Genomic DNA, 22,891 nt, shown 5'->3' with positions numbered 1-22,891 from the left:
GGGTTTGCCTCTAGAGCAGAAATAGAGAGAGCTGCGTGCCATGGGACGTTTCCAGTCGTTGACAGAGACAGGAGTAGTTAAAATCTGTTTTAAAAGTCCAGGGTCTTATGAAAGTTGCAGCTGCTAAGATTACTTTGGAGCTAGGGAAGGAAGAGACGTCTGTCTTCTGTCAGACATTTTGGTCAAACATGGACTTTAGCAACTACTGGTAGAGGGAAGAAAGGTCAGAAAAGCTGGGTGAAGATGCGACCTGACCCATGTAACGCAGCGAATTTCAGTAAGTGAGGAATATTAAAACGGTCTAACAGACCAGCTGAGAGTAAAGCCAATCTAGCAAATGCCGAAGCTGTACTGCATGGAGCAAGAGAGAGGCTGGGGGAAAGGGGCCCTGTCCTGGTTTCGGCTGGGATAAAGTCAGTTTTATTCTTAATAGCTGGTATAGTGCTGTGGTTCGGATTTAGTATGAGAACAATGCTGATAACACACTGATGTTTTAGTTGTTGCTAAGTAGCGCTTATCCTAAATTAAGGATTTTTCAAGCAAGCAGGTGCATAAGAAGCTGGGATGGAGCACGGCCAGGAGAACTCACCCGAACCAGGCAGAGGGATATTCCATACCACAGACCGTCATGCTCAGTATAGAAACTGGGGGGAGTTGGCTGGGAGGGACAGATCGCTGCTCAGGCATCGCTCAGCGGGTGGTGAGCAATTGCATTGTGCATCACTTGTCTTTTCTTGTCTTTTATTTCATGCTCTTTTTGTTATCTTCATTACTATTATTTTATTTTATTTTTTAATTTCAATTATTAAACTGTTCTTACCTCAGCCCACGAGTTTTACTTCTTTTTTCCAGTTCTCTCCCCCATCCCACTGGACAGGGGGGGAGTGAGCGAGCGGCTGCGTGGTGCTTAGTTGCCGCCCGGGGTTAAATCACGACCGGCCCGCTGGCCAGCCAGCTCACCTCACCACCGACCACCCGCGCAAGCTGGGGAAGACCTTTCTGGCCAGAGAGGAGCTGTCTCATCGGGGACGTGGAGGTGAGCCTTTGGTCCATTCCTGGTCCTCACCCGGGCTGAAAACTGAGCCGGCCTGCATGTGAGCAGCTTCAAAAGGAAGTAATTTACCTTAGGCACACAATCAGCGAAGGAATTTCTACCGATTAAAAGAAAATTGGAGCTGTGTAGAACTGGCCAAGTCCCCAGATGTTCATAGATGTAGGGAGCTTTGTACAGCATATCTGTGGGGTTTTCCAAATTCCAAAACAGTTGCATAAAATGAGTAAGAAACTAGTTTGGGGTCATTTTCAGAGCGGGAAAAGGAAACGCTGTGTTTCAAAACCCCTTTCCTATGAGACACAGATGCTAGCCCTTACAAACTGCGAGCGGGACTGCCACGAGAAGACAAAGAAGGAGAGAAGGAAGCAGCTTGTCGGAGTGACTGTACAAACTGCTCTTCCCTTCCCCTCCGCTCCCCAAATCCCTCTTCCTAGACCCCTCCTGCTTGTGCTTCTTTGCAGTTGTTCTAAATCCTAATAAAAGTCTTAAGAGTTACTCAGTCTTTTGCAATACATCCACACCACAAGAGAATACTCATTCTTTCTGCAATGTATTTTTAGGCTGCATGAAACTGGCCCTATTCTGTTGGTAAGGGTTTCTTGTCATTTACTGAAATGCTCATTTAAAAAAGCACAGGCTGCTTTTATTGGATGACAGATTCAAGGTTTTCATGAATTCCTACGTTGTTGTAGTTCGTAGACCTGAGTACGTGCAATGCAGTAGCCAGACATGCACGTTACATTCCAATAGCATGGTGTCAAACAAAGTACTCAATCAGAAGTCAAAATAACTTAATAAATACCTCTGATCTGACTCAGCCCTCCCCAAATTAGGGCTTGTCTGAGTGGGGAAGCTTTCTGGCACAGTGACTGTGGAAAAAACCCTATTCCCCTGGAGTAACTTTGGAAGCACGGTAGTTTGGAATAGAGTTACAGAGCTTCCACACTGGGATTTATACCATATAATCTACAGTGGAACAGCTACTTAGGCTAACTCCACTGCGAGTTGGTAGTGTGTAGACAGGCGAATTCAGGTGAAATCCTCTGCAAACCTTGAGTTTCAATGCAACCGTAGGAAGGTACGACCTGTATTCCTGGGGCTGGAAGATGGCCATGTCCGAGGCAGTTTTCCTGAAGGCTTCCCCCCACCTTGTTTCTGTCGGACGGGGTGGGCAGCCGCAGCCCCCACGGAGGCTCTGGCAGGTACCCGTTCGACAGAAAGTCCCTCTGGTGCTGGTTTGTCCCAGCTCCGACCTTGACAGCACAGCAGTTTGCCTGGACATCGCCGGGTGAACCTCCATGATGAGCAGAACCCCGTTTTGGACATTACGTATCTCAAAGCCAAACCTCTTTTGCGTGCTCTCCTCTTTGTTCACATTGTTGTATTTTTTTGAACACAGAGATGAAGGAAGAATGTTTTTCCTTGTGTAGCGTATGTATTCTTAAACTTGCCTTTTTAGCGGTGCTTGTTGTGCTTTACTCGTCAGCTCCTGTGACACCTTAAGAAAAATGAGAGTTGCCCCCTCGTGATTATTTCTGGTGTCGAGGGCTGGTCTCCCATATCACTCCTCACATGCTCAAGCTCCCGAAGCAATGTTCGGATTCTGCCTGCGACCAAAAGACCGAATCCTGCGTTCACTTTCTTTATGGCTGCAACTCATTTTTGGTACGTTTCTTTCCACAACGTGAGTGAAATAAACCCGCGCCTGCAAGATTTGATTCTCCTTTGCCGTGTTCCTTGTTACTTACGGCAGGGCAAGGGTGCAAAATGACGGAGAGGGAATATTTCCCCCCCCAAAAAAATGAAATTCTGCTTTGCAAAACTGTAAAGGACTGGAGCGAGCTGCTGAACGAAGCCTGGTGGGTGCCTAGGTGGCCCGAAGGCGACTTTATCCGCGCCTCAGTGGGAAGCAATGGCTGTTGGAGTTATGTGTTTAGTAAAGGAACACGGGTACGGGAAGGAATGGCTGTTGGAGTTATGTGTTTAGTAAAGGAACACGGGTACGGGAAGGAATGGCTGTTGGAGTACGTGTTTAGTAAAGGAACACGGGTACGGGAAGGAATGGCTGTTGGAGTAGTTTAGTAAAGGAACACGGGTACGGGAAGGAATGGCTGTCGGAGTACGCGTTTAGTAAAGGAACACGGGTACGGGAAGGAATGGCTGTTGGAGTATTTTAGTAAAGGAACACGGGTACGGGAAGGAATGGCTGTTGGAGTACGCGTTTAGTAAAGGAACACGGGTACGGCTGGCAAGAGCCCGCACCCAGCCGCGCCGGGAAGGTCACCAACACCCCGCTGTAAGCAGCGGCAGCCCGCAGGTACGTGTCCTCCTCCCTCCGTCGGCGACGGCTTCGCCCGCCTTTGTGGTGCCCACCCGGGGAGGGCCGGGCGGGCCGGGAGCCCGCCGCGGGGAGGGGAGCGGGGCGGCCCCGGCTCCGCCTCCGCCTCAGCCCCGGCGGGACGGGACGGGGCGGCCCCGGGCTGCGGCGGCGTGTGGCGGCGGCGGCGGGAGCCCTCCTTCCTCGCCCTCCTCCCCCCCCCCGGCTGCCAGCGGCGGCTATGAGGTGCCGGGACCGCCCGGGAGAGCGGCTCTGAGGGAGGGAGGGCGGACAAAGGCGAAGCGGGCCGGCCTGCGGGACGCGATGGAGCGGCGGGGCGGCTGAGGCGGCTGAGGCGGCTGGCTGGGGCCGGGCCGGGCCGGGCCGGGCGGCACATGGTGCGCGGCTGGGGCCCGGCGCTGCGCACCCGCGGGCGGGCCCAGGGGCCACCATGGACAACTTCTTGGCGGAGGTGAGTGAGGGGCCGGCGGGATCTTCCTCCTCCTCCTCCTCTAGTCGCTTTGTGAGGCGAAAGGGGCTCCGGAGAAGTCCCCCAGCACCTCGGCTTTGCAGCGGGGGCTGCCGGAGCAGCCCCTCGGGGGTTGGGGGGGGGGGAAGGTCGGGACTTTGGGAGCGGGTGAGGGGAGAACGTCCCTGTGTGTGTCCCCCCCAAATTTATCAGCCGCTTCGGGCTGCGAGCGCGGGGGGAACGGGGGGCCGCCGAGCTGAAGCGGCGGGCAGGCGTTCGGCGCTAATTAGGGCTCGTTAGGGCGAGCGGAGCGGGGCGGGGGGGGGGAACCCCCGGTGACTGGGTTCCCCCGCGGGGAGCTGGCTGCCGTGGGCTCCGGTGGGGGTCCCCGGGCTTCCCTCCTGCCTCTGACACTCGGGGGGGTCCCCCCAGCCTCAGGGTTTCCCTGCGGGGAAGCCGGGAGTGGGCTTTCTCTGCCTCGAGTGGGCTTTTTCTGCCGCGAGTGGGCACGGGAGGCTTCAATCGACGGAGGTTTTGGAAGCGGGGCTATTGCCAGGCTGCCCTTTTTTTTAAGGTCTGTTGGCGAAGCGCACGCTGTTAAGCAGAGGCGAGATGTTCCGACACAAAACGCGAAGTAACAGGGCTTAAGTCTCGAAAGCGGTCTGAGCTTCGCGTTCTCTCGGGGGTCTCGGCAGCTGCGTCGCGTCCGGCGAGGAAACCAAAGCAGAGACGCGTTGCTGCTTACTCAGGATAAACCCTAAAAATCAAAACTTTGGTCCGCTCCTGGTGTAAAACTAGCTGAATTTTATACAACGATATTTCACCAAATCGGCACGGCCCGCCTAGTGTCGACGCAGCCTTACGAACACAAGGTGTCCGGTATTAGTGCAGCGACTTCTGTGCGTGCGTTGTGCTCGTAGGTCGCCGGCAAAGCTCGCGTCTGCGTCGTGACTTCTGGTGACTGGCTGCGCGATTCCTTTAATCGCACCCCTTGCCGAAGCAGTTGCGCTCTCAGGGTTGTAAATACAGGCCAGGCATCTGTTTTACAGGACTCTGATTAAGCTGCAAAACCGTCCTTTGCCCTCATGAAATAACTTCCCTTGTGTCCTCCTCAGTGCTGCTGCTGGTGCTCCCACAAGAAAAATAAGTGATCTGTCTACCAGAATAGTAATTACTCAAATAAAAGAAGGTCATACACCTTACTACTTGTTAGCTTTTCATTTGTCAGATGACAAAAGTTCTGTCAAGCGCAATAAGAAGGAAGAAACGCGGGATTAACTTTCAAAACATCTGAGTTAAGTAGTAATATTGCGCTTTTTTTTTCCTTCCCTGTAGAGGATGTAGCCCTCGCCTTTCAAAAGCTTGCAAGCCGTGAGCAATACGGTAGTATTAGCCTAGCCTTGCAAAATGAATCTGAAGAGTCATTCGCTCTGACACAAAGTACAGTAGCGTGCCCTACATAAAGGTGAAGAAGAGAGTTAATGGTTTTGAGTCCCCTATTAGCCAAAATTACTTGCCCAGGGGAAAAAGCAAGTAAATTTTGCCAGTTTGTGTTAGTATTTCAGCATGTATTTATGTTAATTTGTGGTTGCTGCATGTGGACTTTGATCTTTCTTAAGAACTCTTGCTCCCTTTCAACATGTTGATATTACTTTAAAAGATCAGTAAGTATAGCACCTTGACTTTAATCTGCAACCAAAGTCCCACCCATAAGTATAAACATTTTCCTTTCCTCACACCGGAGCGTATGTAAATTGCATATAGGGAGCGGAAGGCACAATAGCAGAAATGCACTGGGCCTGACCCAGCTACCACAGAAGAACGTCTGTTCAAGGCACTGGATCAAGCCACTAGCTGGGTAATTTAATTTGTGCGAGGCAGACATCCTGCAGCTGCTCTTTACAAAAATATTTGCTGACTTATCTGGGAGAATTATTGTTCTCCTTAAAATAAGTTGCAGTGCGGAGAAGGAGGAGACTGGATGCCAGGCACAGGTAGCAGGCCTGGTCTGCTCTGCTCCTGTTTGGCAGTGACATGAGTCTGCTGATATAATTATGTTTTGGGAGAAAAGCTAGTAGTAGGTGAGAAGGGTATATCCTGGCCCTTCGTAGGGGTCCTTAGCGTTACCAAGGAGCCCCGCTTCACTGCGCTGGAAGCCAGAGTATCTTCAGGTCTGGCTGTTGTAGAAAAATACTGTACAACTAAGAGGTGTTACAGGAAAAATCCCCCTGCGTTACTATTTCTCCCATATTTTTCCATAGCTAGGTGCTGATCGTAACCTGCTCTCAGTATAGGATGATGCTCGCTGGAACAATATGAGGCCATTGGGTAAGATACCTCTGGAGTGCAGGAATGCACGCGTCGCAGAGAAGGCACTCCTGTTGGGACTTGCCGCGTTCAGCGAGGTGTGGGATAACGCCGAGCTCCCGCCGATCGGCCGACGCTGCCGTCGTCGGAGGCTTAACAGCTTTTTGACTTCTCAGTCTTGCTGCCCGGTTTCCTTCCTCTGCTATTGCTTATATGGCTTTTATTCTTCTAGGATGACAAGCGGTTGTATCTGTCTCCAGAAGAGCCTTGATCTCCATCCCTAACTCAGTTTTCTAGCTCAGCCAATTAAAAAAACAAAAGGCTCTGAGTAAAGAATTAGGCTAGAAGAGTCAGCCCAGGAACTTACTCCCCAAAATGCTTTTATTCCTGGAAGATTATTAAAGTAATTACAAAGTTGCATTCTGAATACAGAGGAGAAGTGTTTTCTAAGACTTTTAAAACTACTTCAGGCTGTTGATTGATCTGTGCTACCTTTTGGTGTTTGAAGGAAGGTGGATGGTGGAATCATAACTTTTTCATTATATTTACCTAGTCATATTTTCATATATAAAGTGTTAAAACCTGTAGAAATCCCGGAGACCCATACTCAGAATTAAAAGTATGGATGTGTACAATAGAGCCATTTGGCTGTGTTGCTCAAAACAGCCTGAAAAAATCATTCCCATATGTTTTACCAACAGCTAGGGTGCTCGCGAGGGAGCAGTCTCCTGTGGTAGCTGAGGTCAGACTTCTTTTTTTCCAGTGAGAACGCATCCTTGCTAAAAGAGGATGTATGCCGTGAGGGAAGGAGGAGAGTAATTTCAAGGTGAGAAGGAACACAAGGACATTTTGCACAAAAAAGGCAGGAGAGGGAAGCTCAGACTGCCTCTTTGTCATCTGCAGTTCCCAAGCAGCGCTCACCAGGGCAGCAGGGGAAGTGGGTGCAGAAGTTGAGTTCATCTTCCCCCTCTTACGCGGGGAGTCACTTTGCCCAATATTTGTGGTGTGTTGCAGGCATGGCCGCTGTCCTTGTCACAGGAGGAGTGTGGCAGTTGCTGGCCCAGCTGAGGTCAGAGAGTGGTTGAGGTTGGGAGGGACTTCTGGAGGTCACCTTCTCCAAACCTGCCCTCCGAGCAGGCGCGCAGCTCCCGGGCAGCTTGCAGCACAGCGTGTGCAGCGGTGGCTGCAGCGATTGATTGCATTTAGCTATTGCCAAGCTTAAAAGACAGAGGATTCCAACACCCCCCCCCCCCCCCCAAATTTCCACAATTGGAAGAGAAGGGGGGAGGACAACTCTTATCTCCTGCCTTCTGTCTAGCATGTAGTTGATGTTGAAGGAGAGCGTTAGATGACGTTGAAGGAGAGCGTTATGAAAGCATCGTCATCACAGAGGTCCTGCTCGTGTTTCCCTAATGCTGCACAGAGGTTTATTGGGAACTGCCAGGTAGCCTCTTTTGAGGCGCAGCAGATATTCTGTGCCCAGCATGCTTTTATTTTTAGCAGTACTGCTGGCACCTCCAGTTCAGAATGGTTTCCTTCATTTCTGCTTTCCACAGTTGCGCATATTTGCTTGTGTACCCTGTTTTACGGGCAGGGCTCCCAGCAAGTGTCCTGAAGGAGCAAGCGTTGAACCTCCCTCTGTGGGAAGGATACGGGGCAAAAATGAATTCTGAGGCTTTGAACTTCGCTTCAGGGAGAGCTGTCGGAGGAGGTATCTGCTGAGCCTGGAAGCTCTTATTTCAGGTACGCGGCTTGCGGCAAACTTTTCCTTGGTGTTCCCGTGCTGCAGCGTTTGGAAGATCGCTGCCTCCCAGCGCGGAGTCCTTCATGGAGACCTTGGAGATGTTCACCATCTCCTCTGCCACCAAGTGACCTTGGCACTGCCAAGTTTCAGCTCTTGAAGTGAAAATCTGGCGACGCTAATAAATTTCTGCATCAGTACACACAGGTTCTGGCTGGGCTGCGCAGCATAGCGTACGCATTTAGGACAATCTCGGAAGTCTCCTAGTTTTTGTTTAGAAGTGTTTTACTGATAGCACAAGCGTGGGTCTGATGTTCCAGCTTGTGATATTGGTGTACGCTTACACCAGCAAAGTTGCGTTTCAGACCGGTAGGGCAAAACCATCATCCCGTGAGCGACGGCGTGAAGGTTACGTTTCTGGAGGGCTTCTGAGTGCCAAAGCCGTGCTGAGCAGGAACAGTGCCTCTTTCCGCTGTTGACATTGGCTGCGTTTTCCAAAGTTTCTGAGCTGTGACTCCTTCTCATAATTAGTTTTTTTAAAAGCTGGTGGTTGTTTTGTCAACAGTTATTTTTAGGTTAATTAGAGAGCATTCTGTTTTGAGTAGAAAACGTTTCAAGGGGGCTCAGGACTACCTTACTGAGTCGGAAAGAAAAGAAAGTTTTTGCAGGTTTATTTCTGTAAGTTGTGAAATCACGTTCAGCTCATCGGTAGCACGTCATCGTGACTGCCTACTACATGTACTTCACATGTGCCTTTCATAAGATAGATTTGTGCAACTGAAGCATAGTTGTCGCTGGGCTGGAGCCTAGCAGCCCTGCTGGCACCACGAATATTGTAAAATGACACAAGAATTCTGTTAAAGCTGCAAAACCATAACTATTGAAATTGGCAATAGAGGCTCTACATTGTGCAGGGTCTGCTCGTGGTTTTTTAGGTATGTTCAGTCAGACTCCAACCAAAGGAGAGCTGTGAAACCCCCACCGTTACAGAAGTCTTGGCTGCTTCTGAGTCTTGGCTTTTTTTTACCTTCTGGTGACACCCTCGCTGAAATGTTACTTTTTGGTTTTTTGGTCTTTTCCCTAACTGTATGTTTGTGTCAGCACTTTGTGTGTAAGCTATTTTGCTCTAACCAGATTTTCTTCTTTATAAGTATTTTCATTTGATGAACTCTGTGTATGGGTGATACTGAAGGTTTTGAACCTCTTTGGTTCTTTTTTGGGTTTGGAGCTGTCGCATAACCTGCTGCCTGCTAAAAGGGAATTGTGTTTGAGAGCATGGCCAGTCCCAACTTATTTTTGAAGATGAGTGGCACAGGCTTTTCTCAGAAACGCTCCACAATTTTTTCCGTGGAGGCAGGAGAGGGAAGCAGAAAGGAAGAGGAGGGAGCTTGAGCTTTCTGTGTCATATGGAGATTATAACCATAATTATGCTGTCGATTGGCTTGGTTGTACCATGTTGTGCTTCTGCTATGGTGATTTTAGCTGAATCTTGGGTTTCAGCTTGGTAAGACCAATGTAGTCTCATGAATCTGTTTTTTGGCTTTAGAAGGTAGCTGAAGGAAAATTGGTGGGACCTTGCCTCTGTGTGTGGGTGCACATGTGTATATTTATACAGTGTCACTGTGTTCGCACAGAACAAATCCAGACCTAACCCCTAGCAAGTGAATAACATGCCTGCTATTTTTTTCTTTTTTCTTTTTTTTTCTTCTTTTTTTTTTTCCCCATTTTCTAGGGGAGCGAATATTGATGTTAAACTTCAAAAAAACCCCCGATTCTAGCAAGAGAAATGGCTTTTTGTGTCCCTGGGAGGGGGGATGCAGCCCCAGTGGAAGATGCTGCAGTCTGCTGCGAGGGGCGAGAGCAGCAGCCCCATCCCTTGCACGCCCAGCACGGTGACTGCGTGCCCGTGGCAGTTCTGGAGGGAAGTGTGTCCTCTGGGTAGTTTGATCTCACCAACGTTTTTGGCCGCAGGGCTGGTATTTTTCCTTAGTGAATCACAGTCCCCAGCTGTGGTCAGAGCCAAGAACATAGTTTTGGGTGGAGCCCAGTAGAAGGGCAGGAGGTAAAAAGTCACTCTGAATTAAGATTTTTGCTGAGGAGGTGGGAAGAATTACCAGCATTAAGTCACTAATTGTGGCTACTTTACAATTTTGGGATGTGACCTCAAAACTTGCTAGATTGATTATGACTTCAGGGTTGTGTGCGAGGGTCATGGCTTAGGCGTTCTCATTTCTCTTGATCTTCCTGTTATTTATCATTACATGACATTTTAAACCATTAGTGAGACATGAAGGAGGATGTCTTAGTGGTGGGGCAACAGTTCAGGGCAAGTTACTGGTTTTTGGGTATCCTTGGTTCAAATTCTGCATGGTGGTGCTTTTTTTTAAATTATTTAGGATTTTCTGAGATGTCCTGTGTATGTCTGAAATTTGAGCATTACCCATTGGTCATATTTACTGTAATGCAACTTTGTTTTGGACAACCCGCTGGTTAAGAATGGTTAAGTGGATTATCCTTTTGGTTGGAAGTCCATTAAGTAGCTCAAACACTCCACTTTAAAAGAGACAGGACTTTTCAAAGTTTGGATGCAGAATGGGAACTGATATTAGCTGTCCTCCAGATCTGCCTTGTGAAGTAAACTATATCCATGCTGAAGAAGAAATTACCGCTTTATTACATGGAAAATATGATCTTTATATTGGAAAAGTATAGTGGGAAAGATTTGTTAGGACAGAAGGAATGAGGAAAGATTACTACTATTTCTAAAAGTACCTGTAAGAAGTAGGAGGATGTTGGGGGAGAACGTACTGTCTACTCCTAGACTCATTTCTGCAGAGTCAGTGATCGAGAATGTCATCTCAGGTAGGTCCAGATATGGTTTCTGCTCATGTTTTATGTCCTCAGCTGGACAGCAGATGTAGAGCCTGTCGTTCCATGGACATCCAGACTGGCCAAGCACTTTCCCACTGCAAACCAGTGACTGACTGGGGAAGGCTGCTGAGTTGTTTCAGCTGTAAACATGCCACACCTGTGTTTGTTTTAATGGTAATTGTAAATACTTGCTCTCTATTTAGGTGCTGTTTTCCTTTGCAGCCAAATGACTGCTTTTTCAGTCTGGTCTGTAAAAGCTTTCTTACTTGGTAGGAAGTTTAGAGGGTTGGGGTTTTTTTGTTTTTTTTTTTTTAATTGAATTCTCAAACATGAGTGATGTTGGAGGAACTTGATAATGTATGTTTTTCCTTGTTGAATAGCTTACTAGGAACAGACTCAATTTTGGTTCAGTTTTGAAGCATGACAGAAATTAGGGTATGTTTGATTTTACTGACCAAAGTTAACATTTCCATTTTGTGTAAACACCTCTATAGAGGGGTTTAACCCACAGTTTCTATATGAGATCTTGTAATTTTTCCTAGTGAGCAATTGTGCTTAGTTATTTTTCACTAAGAAAGAGCAGTTGCAGTCAGTAACGGGAAAAAAAAACCCAAAGAACACTCCAGCCCTGTTAAGGCTTTGAGGAAAACTTTGCAGTTTGCCCTTGTGTATGGAAGGAAGCCTTCAAAAGAAAAAGGTACTGGTCACTTGGATGGTTTTCTGAACTTGCACTGAAAATTCAGATCTAATATATCTTAAGTTGGGTTTCTTATGTGTGTCAGTGGCCCTTCCCCCAGAGGGTAAATATAAGCACGTTGGAGCAGAGCCTAAATGTGGAGGTCAGTAGAATACCTTTTAGTCCTTCTAGAATTAATGGCATGCTGAAGGAAAACATCCTGGAGGACAGACTTTATCAATCTCCTGTACCATCCAGTGGCCTGCCAGACTTCAGAGTTGAACAGGGTTCCCATATTTGTATGTCAATACACTTTAGCAAATACTTAAATTGCTTTGGTGGGGCATTTCGCCTAGTTTATGGTATCAGACTTTCTTTTCTTTGGAAGTATGTAATCTTCATCTTGTGGTGAGCCTCGCTTGAGATTTTTGAGTGAATATTAAGCGAAGGAGAATATTGAAGAAATCAATATTTTCTTTAACCCATCTGTTAGATGGGTTAAATCTTTCTGTGAAATTATGTGGGTTTTGGTTGTGTTTTGTTCCAAATGAGGGAAAGAGGAAGGAAGAGAAGGGAGGTCAGTGGCAGACTGCAGGAGCCAGGCTGTGCCTTCACACGTGATCCTGGCCGATGGCATGCACAGGGTTGGAGGACTTGGGAAATAAAAGGCTAAGTGCACTTTGATGTGTTGGTGCTGCCTTTTCCTATATATTCTTGGGAAACTATTCTTAATCCTTTATTACAGGTCAGTGATACAAGAGTGTGTTAATACGAGTCTCTGTTTTGTTTTGGAGAATGCCCTTATGGCAGATGCCATAAGGACAGCTTAGCAGGGGAAAATGTTTAGTTGTTGCTTTTTCTCCTGGGGGCAAAACTACATTCCCACCCTGGGCAAGTTAGCCCAACGGCTTTTTATTGCGGCACGTCTGCCTCTATACTGGGGTAGTCGTTAAAAAGTACTGAGGGGTTTTTGGGTTGTTTTTTATGTTAACTTCTTGACACGGTAATGTTGGCAGAATGGCACCCTGCTGCCCAAGCCTGCCATCATGGTCTCAAAGTCAGGATTGATTTTGGTGCCTGTAGCATAACCTCGGGCAGAGATCTGAGGCTCAAGTGCTTGATGAGCGCTAGCTGCCAATAACTCCAGCTGGAATTCCAAAGCGAAGTATTTCTGAAAGTTGTCATCAAAGTTAACACCCCAAACCATTTGGCCCTCTTTCTCTTACAAACCTTCAAAAGGCTTTAGAAAACTCGTTTTGATGAACTTTCCAGCATCTGGAGAAAACTTTTCTGTAGTTCTTGAAATGATGTTGGACTGCGAAAGTGGTGCTGCTGGCAAAGCCTTGCATAGTTTTGATGTTGTGCGCTGCATGCGTCTATTATCCTCCTTCCCGACCTTGCTAACAGAAATGCAGGGTTTCTCTGGAAAGATTCTCATGCTTCCTCTTTGCATTCAGCCAAACTGGCCCTGGTTTTGGGGACTGGAGATAAGAGAAGTTTATTCCTTGTTTTGAAAAAGTATTGATGTTTATAGCATTATCGGAAATGGATTATTTGGTCCTATTTTAGTTGCTGTTGTTTAGCGTGCCATTGAAATGTTTACTCAGATGAAGTTAAATATATGTGTTAAGAGAATGGGATTGTTTTTCTTATGGAGTTGTTTATCTTGAGGAAAAGTCAAATCCCTTTGTTTAATGTACCCGTCTGGTTTACAGAAGCAGTGGAGATCATTTCTATTTGACCATTTTAGTGGGTCAAAAACCAACTGTGTATCTTGGTTAGGGTATATTTTTATTTGCTTCAGAAAGGAGCCAAGTTGGCAGAATGCCGGAGTTCACGTCAGGACGAGGAGCAGACGCTGATTCTGTAGGTTAGGCTTCTTGCTTTGTTGGTCGTCCTCTCGGATCTCTTCCCCTTATTAAATATAGACTGTGGTTTTGGGTTTAGGGTTTATCTCCTCATTACAGTTCTCTGGTGATGGGTGCGATGGATAGGTTGGTTTGGTGTGTGCAATTATGTTCCCTAGAAGAAAAGGAGAGCGTCGTTTACAGCAGGGCTTTGAAGGGTGGCATTTCCTGCTGCTTTTCAGACTGTCTACCAGGAGGAGCGTCCGATGAAGCAAGCTCTTTGTTGTTGAAAATCCCAGAATCAGATTCTGCTGTGTGATACTTGATAAGCTATTTTCAGGAATAAACAAACGCAGCCGATCCATGCTAGAAAATATAATTCACACAACAGCCCCTTTTTTCCCCCCTCGCAATTACATTTCTAACACTTCGCGCGCTAAATCTGAGAAGTTTTAACAGATGGCGGATGGGATTTTGCCATAAAGTTGCACAGTGCTTGCAGCAAAAGGGCGATTCTCTGGTTTGTGTTAGTTTTGCGAGTCTCTGTTCCTAATTTCTATTTCTTTTGCGCCGTTTCTGCCATCATTTTGCTTTGGCAATTCGGTACCTTAAATGGCTACAGCCCTGGTGCAGTAGTAAACTCCCTGGAGTTTTGTACAGAAGCCCATGAATAAACATAATTGCAATGTAATGAAATACTTGTGTTTAAACGCTTACTGTATATTTACACCTTTGTCAGTAGGATGCCTTTGTACCGTGCCATTAAGGTGGAGGTGCCATCAGTAGCTGGTGGAGGACAGAGGGTGGTACCCAAATCTGTGTATTTTCTTGTGAGCGTCCTGTGGTCCTTTGTTGGTGGCTTGTTCCTTAGCAGTCCTTACTGGGATGCTTGAGCGCGAAGGGAAAACGTTGAGTCGTGGGATCCTTTTTCTTTGGGTAAGGATTCAGCATTTACTGCGTTCCAGGTGCTTCTGGAGTCAGGCAGATGCAAGCTGTAATCCTGAATTTTGATTTCTTGAACTTGCGCGCTGCTGACAGAAACACTCCTTTATATTGCTTGCAGATATTTGACCTGAAAAGTGCGCAGTCCCTTTATGCAGTCAGAGAGACCACAAAAGCTTTGCTGTTTTCATGGGATTTTTGTTTTTTTTCCGCTGGAAAGCCACAGAGCTTTTGGTGCGCAGCATCAGCTGCGGCCATCCCGGAGCACAGGGATGCGCCTCCTGATCGGCGTGTGGACGGGAGTCGTCTCTCCTTAGGAAAGAAGAGTTGGGTGAGCGTTCATCGGTGGCTAAATTGAAGGGACAAGAAGGGCTCGAGGCAGCAAAGGTCCGGACGCCTGCAGCGTGGGACCGTGGGTGACACGGCTGTGGGGATGTCCCAAGGCGTTCCTGCGGGAAGCGGAGGAGAGGAGCTGGCGTCGGGCTCTGAGCAGGAGTGGAGGCTTTCGCAGGACTGCTGCTCAAAGGGCTCTCTCCTCGCTGGACCGGGCACTGCTTTAAAATGCATAAATTAAGCTTTCTTTTGGCTTTGCAATTCCTGTCGGAGTCGGAGAATAATCTTCTGTTGCTGTCCTGAGGCCAGCTGGAGTTTTCCTAGCTGTAGGTTTGGAGTGTATTTTTTTCTGGTTGGGTCTCTGGTATTGTAAAGGCCAACATTTTGGAAAGTCTGGCTTTTCAGGATGGTCTTTTTAGATTATTTTTTTTTGGTGGTATTGAGCAATGGCGTGCTTCTGGATGGTTTCACGTAGGCTTATTGGAGAAATCTGGGGTTATTCTTGAGAAAGCTGCAGTAATTTATGTCCTAAAAAATAAGACTTTGGCATTTGTTAGTACTGCTCTGTCGGTGGCAATATTATTGTAGTAAAAATTGTCATTTTTACTTTTATTGACACTGAAATGCCTACTTTAATTTTGTTGTCATGTGATCATCTTCTCCCCTAATTTTGTTCCAGATGCTGTACCAGAGTAACTAGTAGTCAGTGAGTTGTTCTTTCTTTCGAGAAGAACAGCCATGGTACTACCACTTGCTCTGGAGGAAACAATTGGATTTTTATCAGATCTTTGTAATTGTTAGAAGAGGGAGAAATTTCAAGAGATCTCTGTCAGATGGCGAGAGCTTTACCTGAGAGTGCCGGAGGTAGCCTGTGCTTGGGACCATTGGGAAATCTGCTTTTTACATCTTTACCTGTGGAAGGGTCTGAGAACACCTGGAAGCTAGGATGCTCCTTGTACGTGCCTTAAAAAAGAAAAGGCTTTGTCAGTAAGCTCAAAGCTATGGCCGTATGAGCTGCTGCTTCTTTTGTGGGTGTGTATATTTATTTAGCTTGCTGATATTTTATTGTACTCCAGCTGCAATGCTGTGTGCTCTTGCTTCTTTCCCTATTACCAACGAAGAGGAGAGGGGTGGTGGAAAACAATACCTTGTACTCCTTGCCGCTGCGGATCTAAATATGACATTTGTGCCTTCTTTTTATAGTAATCTGTTGTTCCTTGCTAATGCTGATGTTTCCTAATGTTCTTGTATATTGCATGTGCTTTTTTCCATTTCTTAAATTTAAGTAAATTATTTGGTGCACCTGGGAGACTGTCTGCATAGGAGGAAACATATGACAATGAGTTGCTTTAGGATTATTTCAAAGCAAAAAAATTGCAATTGGTTTGTCCGTCTGCTCCCTCTTTCTGACTTTTGCAGTTGGAATTAACTGGAACAGTAAAAAAAAAAAAAATAAAAAAAATTGCCTTTTGTTTGTTTGTTTATTTTTCAATGACCTGGGAAGCTTGTTGACAGCTCAAAAGCCACACTGAGCAAAAATAACAAAAACATCTGAATAGCTGAAAGCTTAAAGTCCCTGCTGGAAAGGCGGTTTGTTGAGGAGCAAAAATAAGTTCAGAAGTGGTAACCATTAGTGGCTATAAATAAAGAGTTACTCATTTAGGCTCTCAGGCAGATAAAAGAGAGAAGTTGTTCCAGTTTTTCATCTTTACCGTGTGGTAAAAAGTAAGGTATGTCATGCCCTGCCGTTTTTTAGATAGCTTTAAAAATAGCTGCACTTGTGCTGTTTTCTGCTCAAAGAAAGGTCTTCAAGTATAGTTGCATAAAAGGCAAAACCTGTTTGGTCCCAGTCTGAAACAAATACATGATTAATAAGTTGTGTTCCCTGCAGGGCAGTGTCGCTATTATGTCAGTACGCTTACAGTTTTGATAAAACACTGAATTTTATTCTAAAACGATATCTGAGATAGTGTGAGCAATATGGAAGCAGGGTAGGGAGTAGCTAATGTGTACCTAGTGGGTCAGTAGGTCTCGTCTTTTGGAAAATAAAACGTGGTCTGCAACTTCATGACGGAGCAGGCTGGTTTTCTTCCTTGAGGACAGCTGCTGTGGCGATGAGGAGGATGCCACAGACCGGGGTGAAGTAGGGATGCGCTGAGGGACCCTGGAAGAGCCCTCCAGACCCTTTCCCCAGGTTTGAGAACGGCTTCAGTGGGGAGGCAGGTTTTCCTGGTCTCCAGGTGTTGGGGTTAACTTTTTCCAGAGGGGCACCTTGTGCAGTCTGGGTCATTGGGTTTCTTCAGTTGTACTGTGTAGGGTGCTGATACCACAAATTACGTTTTTAGTTGAAAGTCTTTGTTTAAAGAAGCAGCTGCCTTTTATGCTTGGCTGTGTTTCAGCCTAATTAAGTGAGGAACCTGGGGGCCTGCACGAATAGCTAAATAATAATTAACCTCTGCTTGACTTCACTGGTGTAGAACTAGGACGTTCATCCTCACACCTAGATTTCTTCTGCCTTGGTGTTGACTGACCAAGCACTGACACTTGTCGTGTCCTCTTTCCCCTTTAACACCAAGTGCGTTTGTGGACACGTTACGCTTCTCAGGCTTCTTTTGGAAAGTAATAATAAAGATGCAATGCTCTCGGGCTTATCCTGAGTCAGAAGAAGTTTGGTTTTGAGTGTCCTACTTGCCGTGGCTCCGTACAAGTGTGTTTTGCAGAGCAGCTCTCCAGCAGCGGAGAGGGCTGTTACAAAGGTCTCCTAGAGCTGCGGGGAGTAGAGGTGAGCAGACCGTTCCTGGTCGTGAGCTTTGCTTCTCTTATCAGTAGACGTTGGCGCTTTCCAAACAAGTGGCTGCGATAGCGGCTTCTGGCTGGGTGGGAGGGGGAACTTGTTGGTGAAGGAAGGGCGTGCGGCTGGGTAGGTTTAAAGGCGCAGGAGAGTTTTAGGGTTTTGGTGATCTATAGCTAAGCAATGTGATCATGGCTAAAGATAACAAACCCAAAATAAGCAGTGGGAGAAAGCGTTGAGGCTTGGGTTTCTACAGTGTGACGCCTTGACTTGCATAGTACCGGGATGTGTAATTTTTTCCATGGAGATTTATCTCCTGAAGTTGTTCTGCTTAAAATAAGTAAAGAGATCTTGATTCAGCGAGGTTGGTAATCCCAGGGTGAATGTGGGACGCACCGTTCCACCTGAATTAGAGAAGAGTTGTAATATATTTAAAATTAAGCATGTTGTGTAATATCTTGTGGTTTTGGCTTCTGGCTGGGCACAAGTCACTTGGCTTCCTAAACATCACAGTCCAAGCTTGCCACGGGAGGGTTAATGAACATCTGGGGAAAGATGTTCCTGACTGGGGGGGCGCATGTGACAACTGGACGATCTTTAATGGTCCCTTCCAACCCAATCCAGTCTATGAGTCTGTGAACACCATCCCTGCTGGGACTCGGGAAACCCCCAAAACTCTACTTAACAGTAACTGGTCAAAATGACTAAAACCCAGTGGGTAAGCACTGCTGATCTTGGTACAAATTACTTTTAAGTAGCAGTGACCGTGGTTCAAGCATGCTCTCACGCTTGCTGCTGAGCGCACACGGAATCGCCCTTCTCCGTCGCCGCTGAGACTCCCGGGCGGGCGGCAGCGGGTGTCGCAGCCCCCTGTAAAGGCGTCCTCGTCCTGCCTCGTCCCCCTTTTCCCCAGGAGCGCTGGTGCTGCCGTGTCCGTACCCTGCGGGACGAGGGCAGGGAGTCTCTGCCACAATCGGGTCTCTGTGCTCTCCGCACAGATGCCGCTTTGTTAACGAATAACTTGTCTAACTTACCACTGTTTTTTAACCCGCCTCGCGATCAATGTTACGTTGATTTGTGCATTGACTGTAGAGCTCTTTTATTGCAGCCATGTTCCTGGAAAGCTCAAAATGAGGATTTTTTTATTTGTACTTAATTTTTTTTTTTTTTTTTAAATGAAGCCATCTCCTTACCAATGCAGTGCATGGCATATGTTGAGGGAAGAACATTTACCGCTGGTGACTTTTGTAGTGGAGATGTTCAGAACTGACTCTGAAGTTCTGTAGGAGATTTTTTTGCTTTTTAGGAAGCTGTCCTTAAGAGACAACTGGCTTTGGAAGAGTACAAATGTTGCTACCATATCGGCCCACAGAAGTCTGAGTCTCAATGATGCTTCCTTTAATTTAGCGGAAAGGAAGCGGAGCAGTGTGTGAAGTGAGGAGCAAAGGAGAGCGTGTCTTGTAGTGCCTAACTCTGCTGAAGAAATTGAGTTGCATTAGGACTGGGTAAGGGTAATTACATGCCAGCCTGTGTCCTTTAGGCACCAGATGGTAGCATGAGAGCTCCTTTTAGGAGAAAAAAAAGTCTCAAGTTGGAGGCATTGTGTAGAAAATAGACTTATTGGGCATCGCTCTCTTCTTGAAACGAGCAAGACACTGCCGCGTCTGACATTATACGTTATGGTGTAAAGTAAAGTAGTGGCTGAGTTTTACAGGTCAAGTGATGTTCCAGACCTGTGGCACAGCACTGTCTGCGTTACTCACCCACTGCTTCGGGAGCAGCGGCTGTGGAGGTGTGCGCGCTCGCGGCGATCCACGACCAGCCCATGCTCGCTCTTGAATATTCGAGAATCGACTTGCTGGGAAAAATTTCTGCTGGAAGCTTCTTTTCGCAGCAGAAGGACCATTGAATGTAATCACATCTTTTCTTTCTGTAAATGTGTCCATAAGTTATTTTTAGGTGAAAAATAAATGGATACGATTTTATCCAAGGGAGAGACTTGTACAGTATATTGGGGTAAAAAAAACCAACCCAAACAGACTTCTTGCAAGTTGGCTGAAGTTGTGTATACCCCTGGAAGTTGGATTTGTTTGAGATGGGTCTTAATGTGATCTGGAGGAATTAAAATGAAGCACGTGTCTCTGCATACTTCTAGCTATGGGCCTAGATTTTGTAGTTGTCCCATACAAATGGGATCTTGCTTATGTGAATGCGAGGTGGGGATTTAGCTCCTAGGAGAAGAAAACATCGTGAAAGCATGTGTATATCTGAAAATACACACAGAAGTTCTGACGGTCATGTTTGTGCATAAACAAACATGCTCGTGGCTATCTGAAGATGAAGGGGAACTGAAAACGTGAGCAAAACAATTTTGTATAGGTGCTCTCTTCAAAAGATCTCGGTTCAGTGATAAACACGCTGCCAGAGTTCAGCTGTGCTTGTCGTACGCGTGAGCAGCTAGAATTATGATGAAGTTATAGGCACTTCTTCAAAACAAAGACAAGTTGATACTTGAAACAACAGGGAAATTGTAGGAAGACTGGCCCATGAGCAAGAGGGAAGGTGATGTCATGTGAACGCTGTCGTGGGATTTGGATGATTTAAACTGCATCGATGCATCTGCCAAAGGCTTGCAGCCCTCAACAAGTCATTCACTCTGCTTTTGCCTCGGTTCTCTATTTGCAAAATACTGCAGGATTTTTCATTTCCAACATCTTTTTCCCTTTTTCTGGGTAGAGAGGTGTAGTGCCCTCACTGGGTCCTTGTGCCAATGCAAATAAAACCAGATCTACTGCCCGTGCTAAGCAAGGAGCCAAGTTCTGGGTGACTTCCTTGGTGAAGGAGCCGGCACATGGTCCTTGTGGTTTGTAATATTTTCCGCTGCACACACAAAAGTGGTGTGGAGCTCCAAGGACTCAAAATTCGTTTCCTTACAGGTGAGGAAATCTCTGTTCCTCCCTGCAGAATGAAGTATTTTATATGCTGCATGAGGGGTTAAAGGTAGTATGTGCAGTAAGCAGAAAGTTATTGTTCCATTTTGAGTTTCTTTATGCCTTCTTTGAAAAGGAAATTGGTTCTATTTAAGGCCAAGTCTTTTTGACCAGCCAAGTCAAAGCTTGGAGGAAGCTAATACGGAGCTGGCAGTGGAGGAATGCATTGCTAAATGTATTGCTACTGCAACATTTATTTGCGGTGAAGAGTAAGTGGCTTTTCGTGATTCCTACTGTCCTAGAGTTAAGGAGCGCTGCAGGGGCACGAGCTTCAGTAGAACTGTTGTGTGGGGTTGGGTTTCCTGATAATAATGAGCAAGATGCTGCTCAGATGTTCTGCTGCTCTGGGATTAATGGTAACAGGCTGTTTTTTTGATTTTTGAAGAGTAAAAATACCATTTTAGCTAAAGCAGTCTGAGTAATTAGTAACATGCTTAAAAACATTCACTTTTTTTGAAATGACACTTCTGAGAGTAATTCAGTAGGGATAGGTACCCCTCCAGGTGACCAAGTTTGAGCATTTTTCCCAAAGGAGGCTGGGGCTGAAGAAGCACACGTTCATTCTTGGGTGTGCGTCATGTTCACATCAGCTGAAATCAAGTACGTGTTCTTTCTGAATAAGGAGGCTTTCCTGAATCCTCTTCTATTCTACAGTAATTTGCCAATAATGCTTCTCTTTGCACAATTCCATGCTTCAGCATTTGTGGAAAAGTTGTTTTTTCAATGGTGTTTAGGTAATTTCATTTTACCTAAGAGTTACTAAAAAAGAAAAAACAAAACCACCACCCAAACCCAACAAATAGCTGTTTTGTTGACTCACAGTGTAGTAATATGAGGAGTGACTTTATTACTGGTATGAAAAGTAGTAAAAGCTACTGGCTGTGTTTAGGCAGAGGAAGACATTTATATTTGTTTTAGACTTGCGTTCTTTAGTGCCATAAAAATCTGATTATGGGTAAGTAAGATTAAATATGTTTTAATAGCACTATGTCAGGCAGTCATGGAAAATTCCCAGTCTCAGCTTGTACATGCATTTGAATACTATGAAGTCCATATACTTTGTGTGTGTTTGTTTTTTTTCTCTTTTCTGTTTTTAGGGTTCTTTTTTTATTATTTAAGAAAAAGCACCTCTCTGGGCAGGGAAGAATCAGTAATGCTGCATTTTGAGTGCTGCTACACTTGCATTTTAATTTAGGCACCCTACTAATTTGACTTGAACTTACTGTGCAGTCACCTTCTTTATAAATAATTTAAAGAACATCCTTGTGGTGGAAAGCCTATAAAGTCCTCGCAGGTTTCACAGACTGGGGAACTGCAGGGTGCTGTGGGAAGTAGATGTTTATGGAATTGTCTGGGCTGACGTTTACAAAGGAGTTGGTTGTCTTAATTCATTGCCAAGTAAAATAAATCGCTGTGTAAAGGTTCGTGCTCCTGAGTAGACGTCCTTTCAGAGGTAGCTAAGAGAAAAGTCATGGTTCCCGAGGCTTTAGGGTCAGCAAGGGTTGCCTGTGAAAGCTTGCTGTCCAGTGTGTTGACTCGTAGCTTCCAGCACACCTCTTGGGTGGCAGCGTGAGGGGGGGAGCTGGGAAATGCAGAGCAGGGATGTGTAAACCTGCTGGAGCAGTTTCCTTACAGGAGAAAAGCATGCTTTTGTCAGGCTTAAAGTCACTGCTTGCATGCTCTTGCTGGCGGCACGATCCTCTGCCCGCTGGGACATCCTGAGCGCTCCACGAAGATGCTCGTGCTTCACGCGCAAATATGTTTCGCACCCCTTAGGTCTCAGCCATTACTTTCACCAGCCTTACAGTCTGCTGGGTTTCGGTCTTGAATATCTCTGTCTCAAGGCAGCTGCGTTCTTGCCGGGTCTTTCTCTGGTTTGGCATCGGTTTTTCTAATCTGGGGGAGCACGGCTCTCCACGGCCGGCACTGGTGGGAGCTGCTGGCTGGGGGAGATGCGGCTGCTAGTCACAGCTGGCAAGTCTTTGTGCGAAGGAAACAGGATCTCTTCCCTGGATTTAGACCAAAAAAAGTTGAGTTTAGCGTCTCGGCCCAAGTAGGTCACGTCAGTAGTAAAGGGTACGGTCTGATTTCAGACCTGATCTGGAGAATTGGGGAAAAAGAATCTCCTTCTCTGCTGCAGCAGTGCTCCGCTTCTTGCTGGAGCTAATCCTCTTGGCTAATGGGAAGAGCTTGGGTGCAAGGGGTTCCCACCTAAATATATGAGCGGTGCACCACTGGGAGATTACAATGTATAGTCAGAATCGCTTGGCTGAGAAGGTCCTTTGCCTGCTGAGAGGCATGCAGCTGTTCAACCCTGGTTTTATTATGCTTTTGCACACTGGACGTGGTAAACTAGAAGAGAGTCTCAGCCCAGATGCATTTCCTTGTGCTCCTCCTTTATCTCTGGGATAAATGACCGTTTTGTTGGGTGTTGTTGCTTTAAATCACTTCTGTTTGGTTAAGCTCTTCGACTTGCTTTGTGGTTTAGTTTGGGTTAAATTTTTTATCAATCTGCAGTACAGTAAAACACGCATGCAAATAAAAAAAAATTAC

The 22,891-nt window shown here is 46.3% G+C and overlaps 1 protein-coding gene across 1 annotated transcript in view; it reads left to right on the top strand.

Moving 5' to 3' along the window:
• Nucleotides 1–3,570: 3,570 nt before the first annotated feature.
• MYO10 (myosin X) overlaps nucleotides 3,571–22,891 on the top strand; it is a 166,652-nt gene continuing 147,331 nt past the window's right edge. Inside the window, exon 1 of the mRNA XM_069808895.1 lies at nucleotides 3,571–3,843. Within this exon, the coding sequence (XP_069664996.1) occupies nucleotides 3,823–3,843 (21 nt within the window). The 5' untranslated portion in view covers nucleotides 3,571–3,822. The remainder of the gene's footprint in view (nucleotides 3,844–22,891) is intronic.

This window comes from Haliaeetus albicilla, chromosome 21 (assembly GCF_947461875.1).
Source record: "Haliaeetus albicilla chromosome 21, bHalAlb1.1, whole genome shotgun sequence".
NCBI lineage: Eukaryota > Metazoa > Chordata > Aves > Accipitriformes > Accipitridae > Haliaeetus > Haliaeetus albicilla.
The sequence above is the reverse complement of the archived record's forward strand: the minus strand, read 5'-3'. Positions and strand labels throughout refer to the sequence as shown.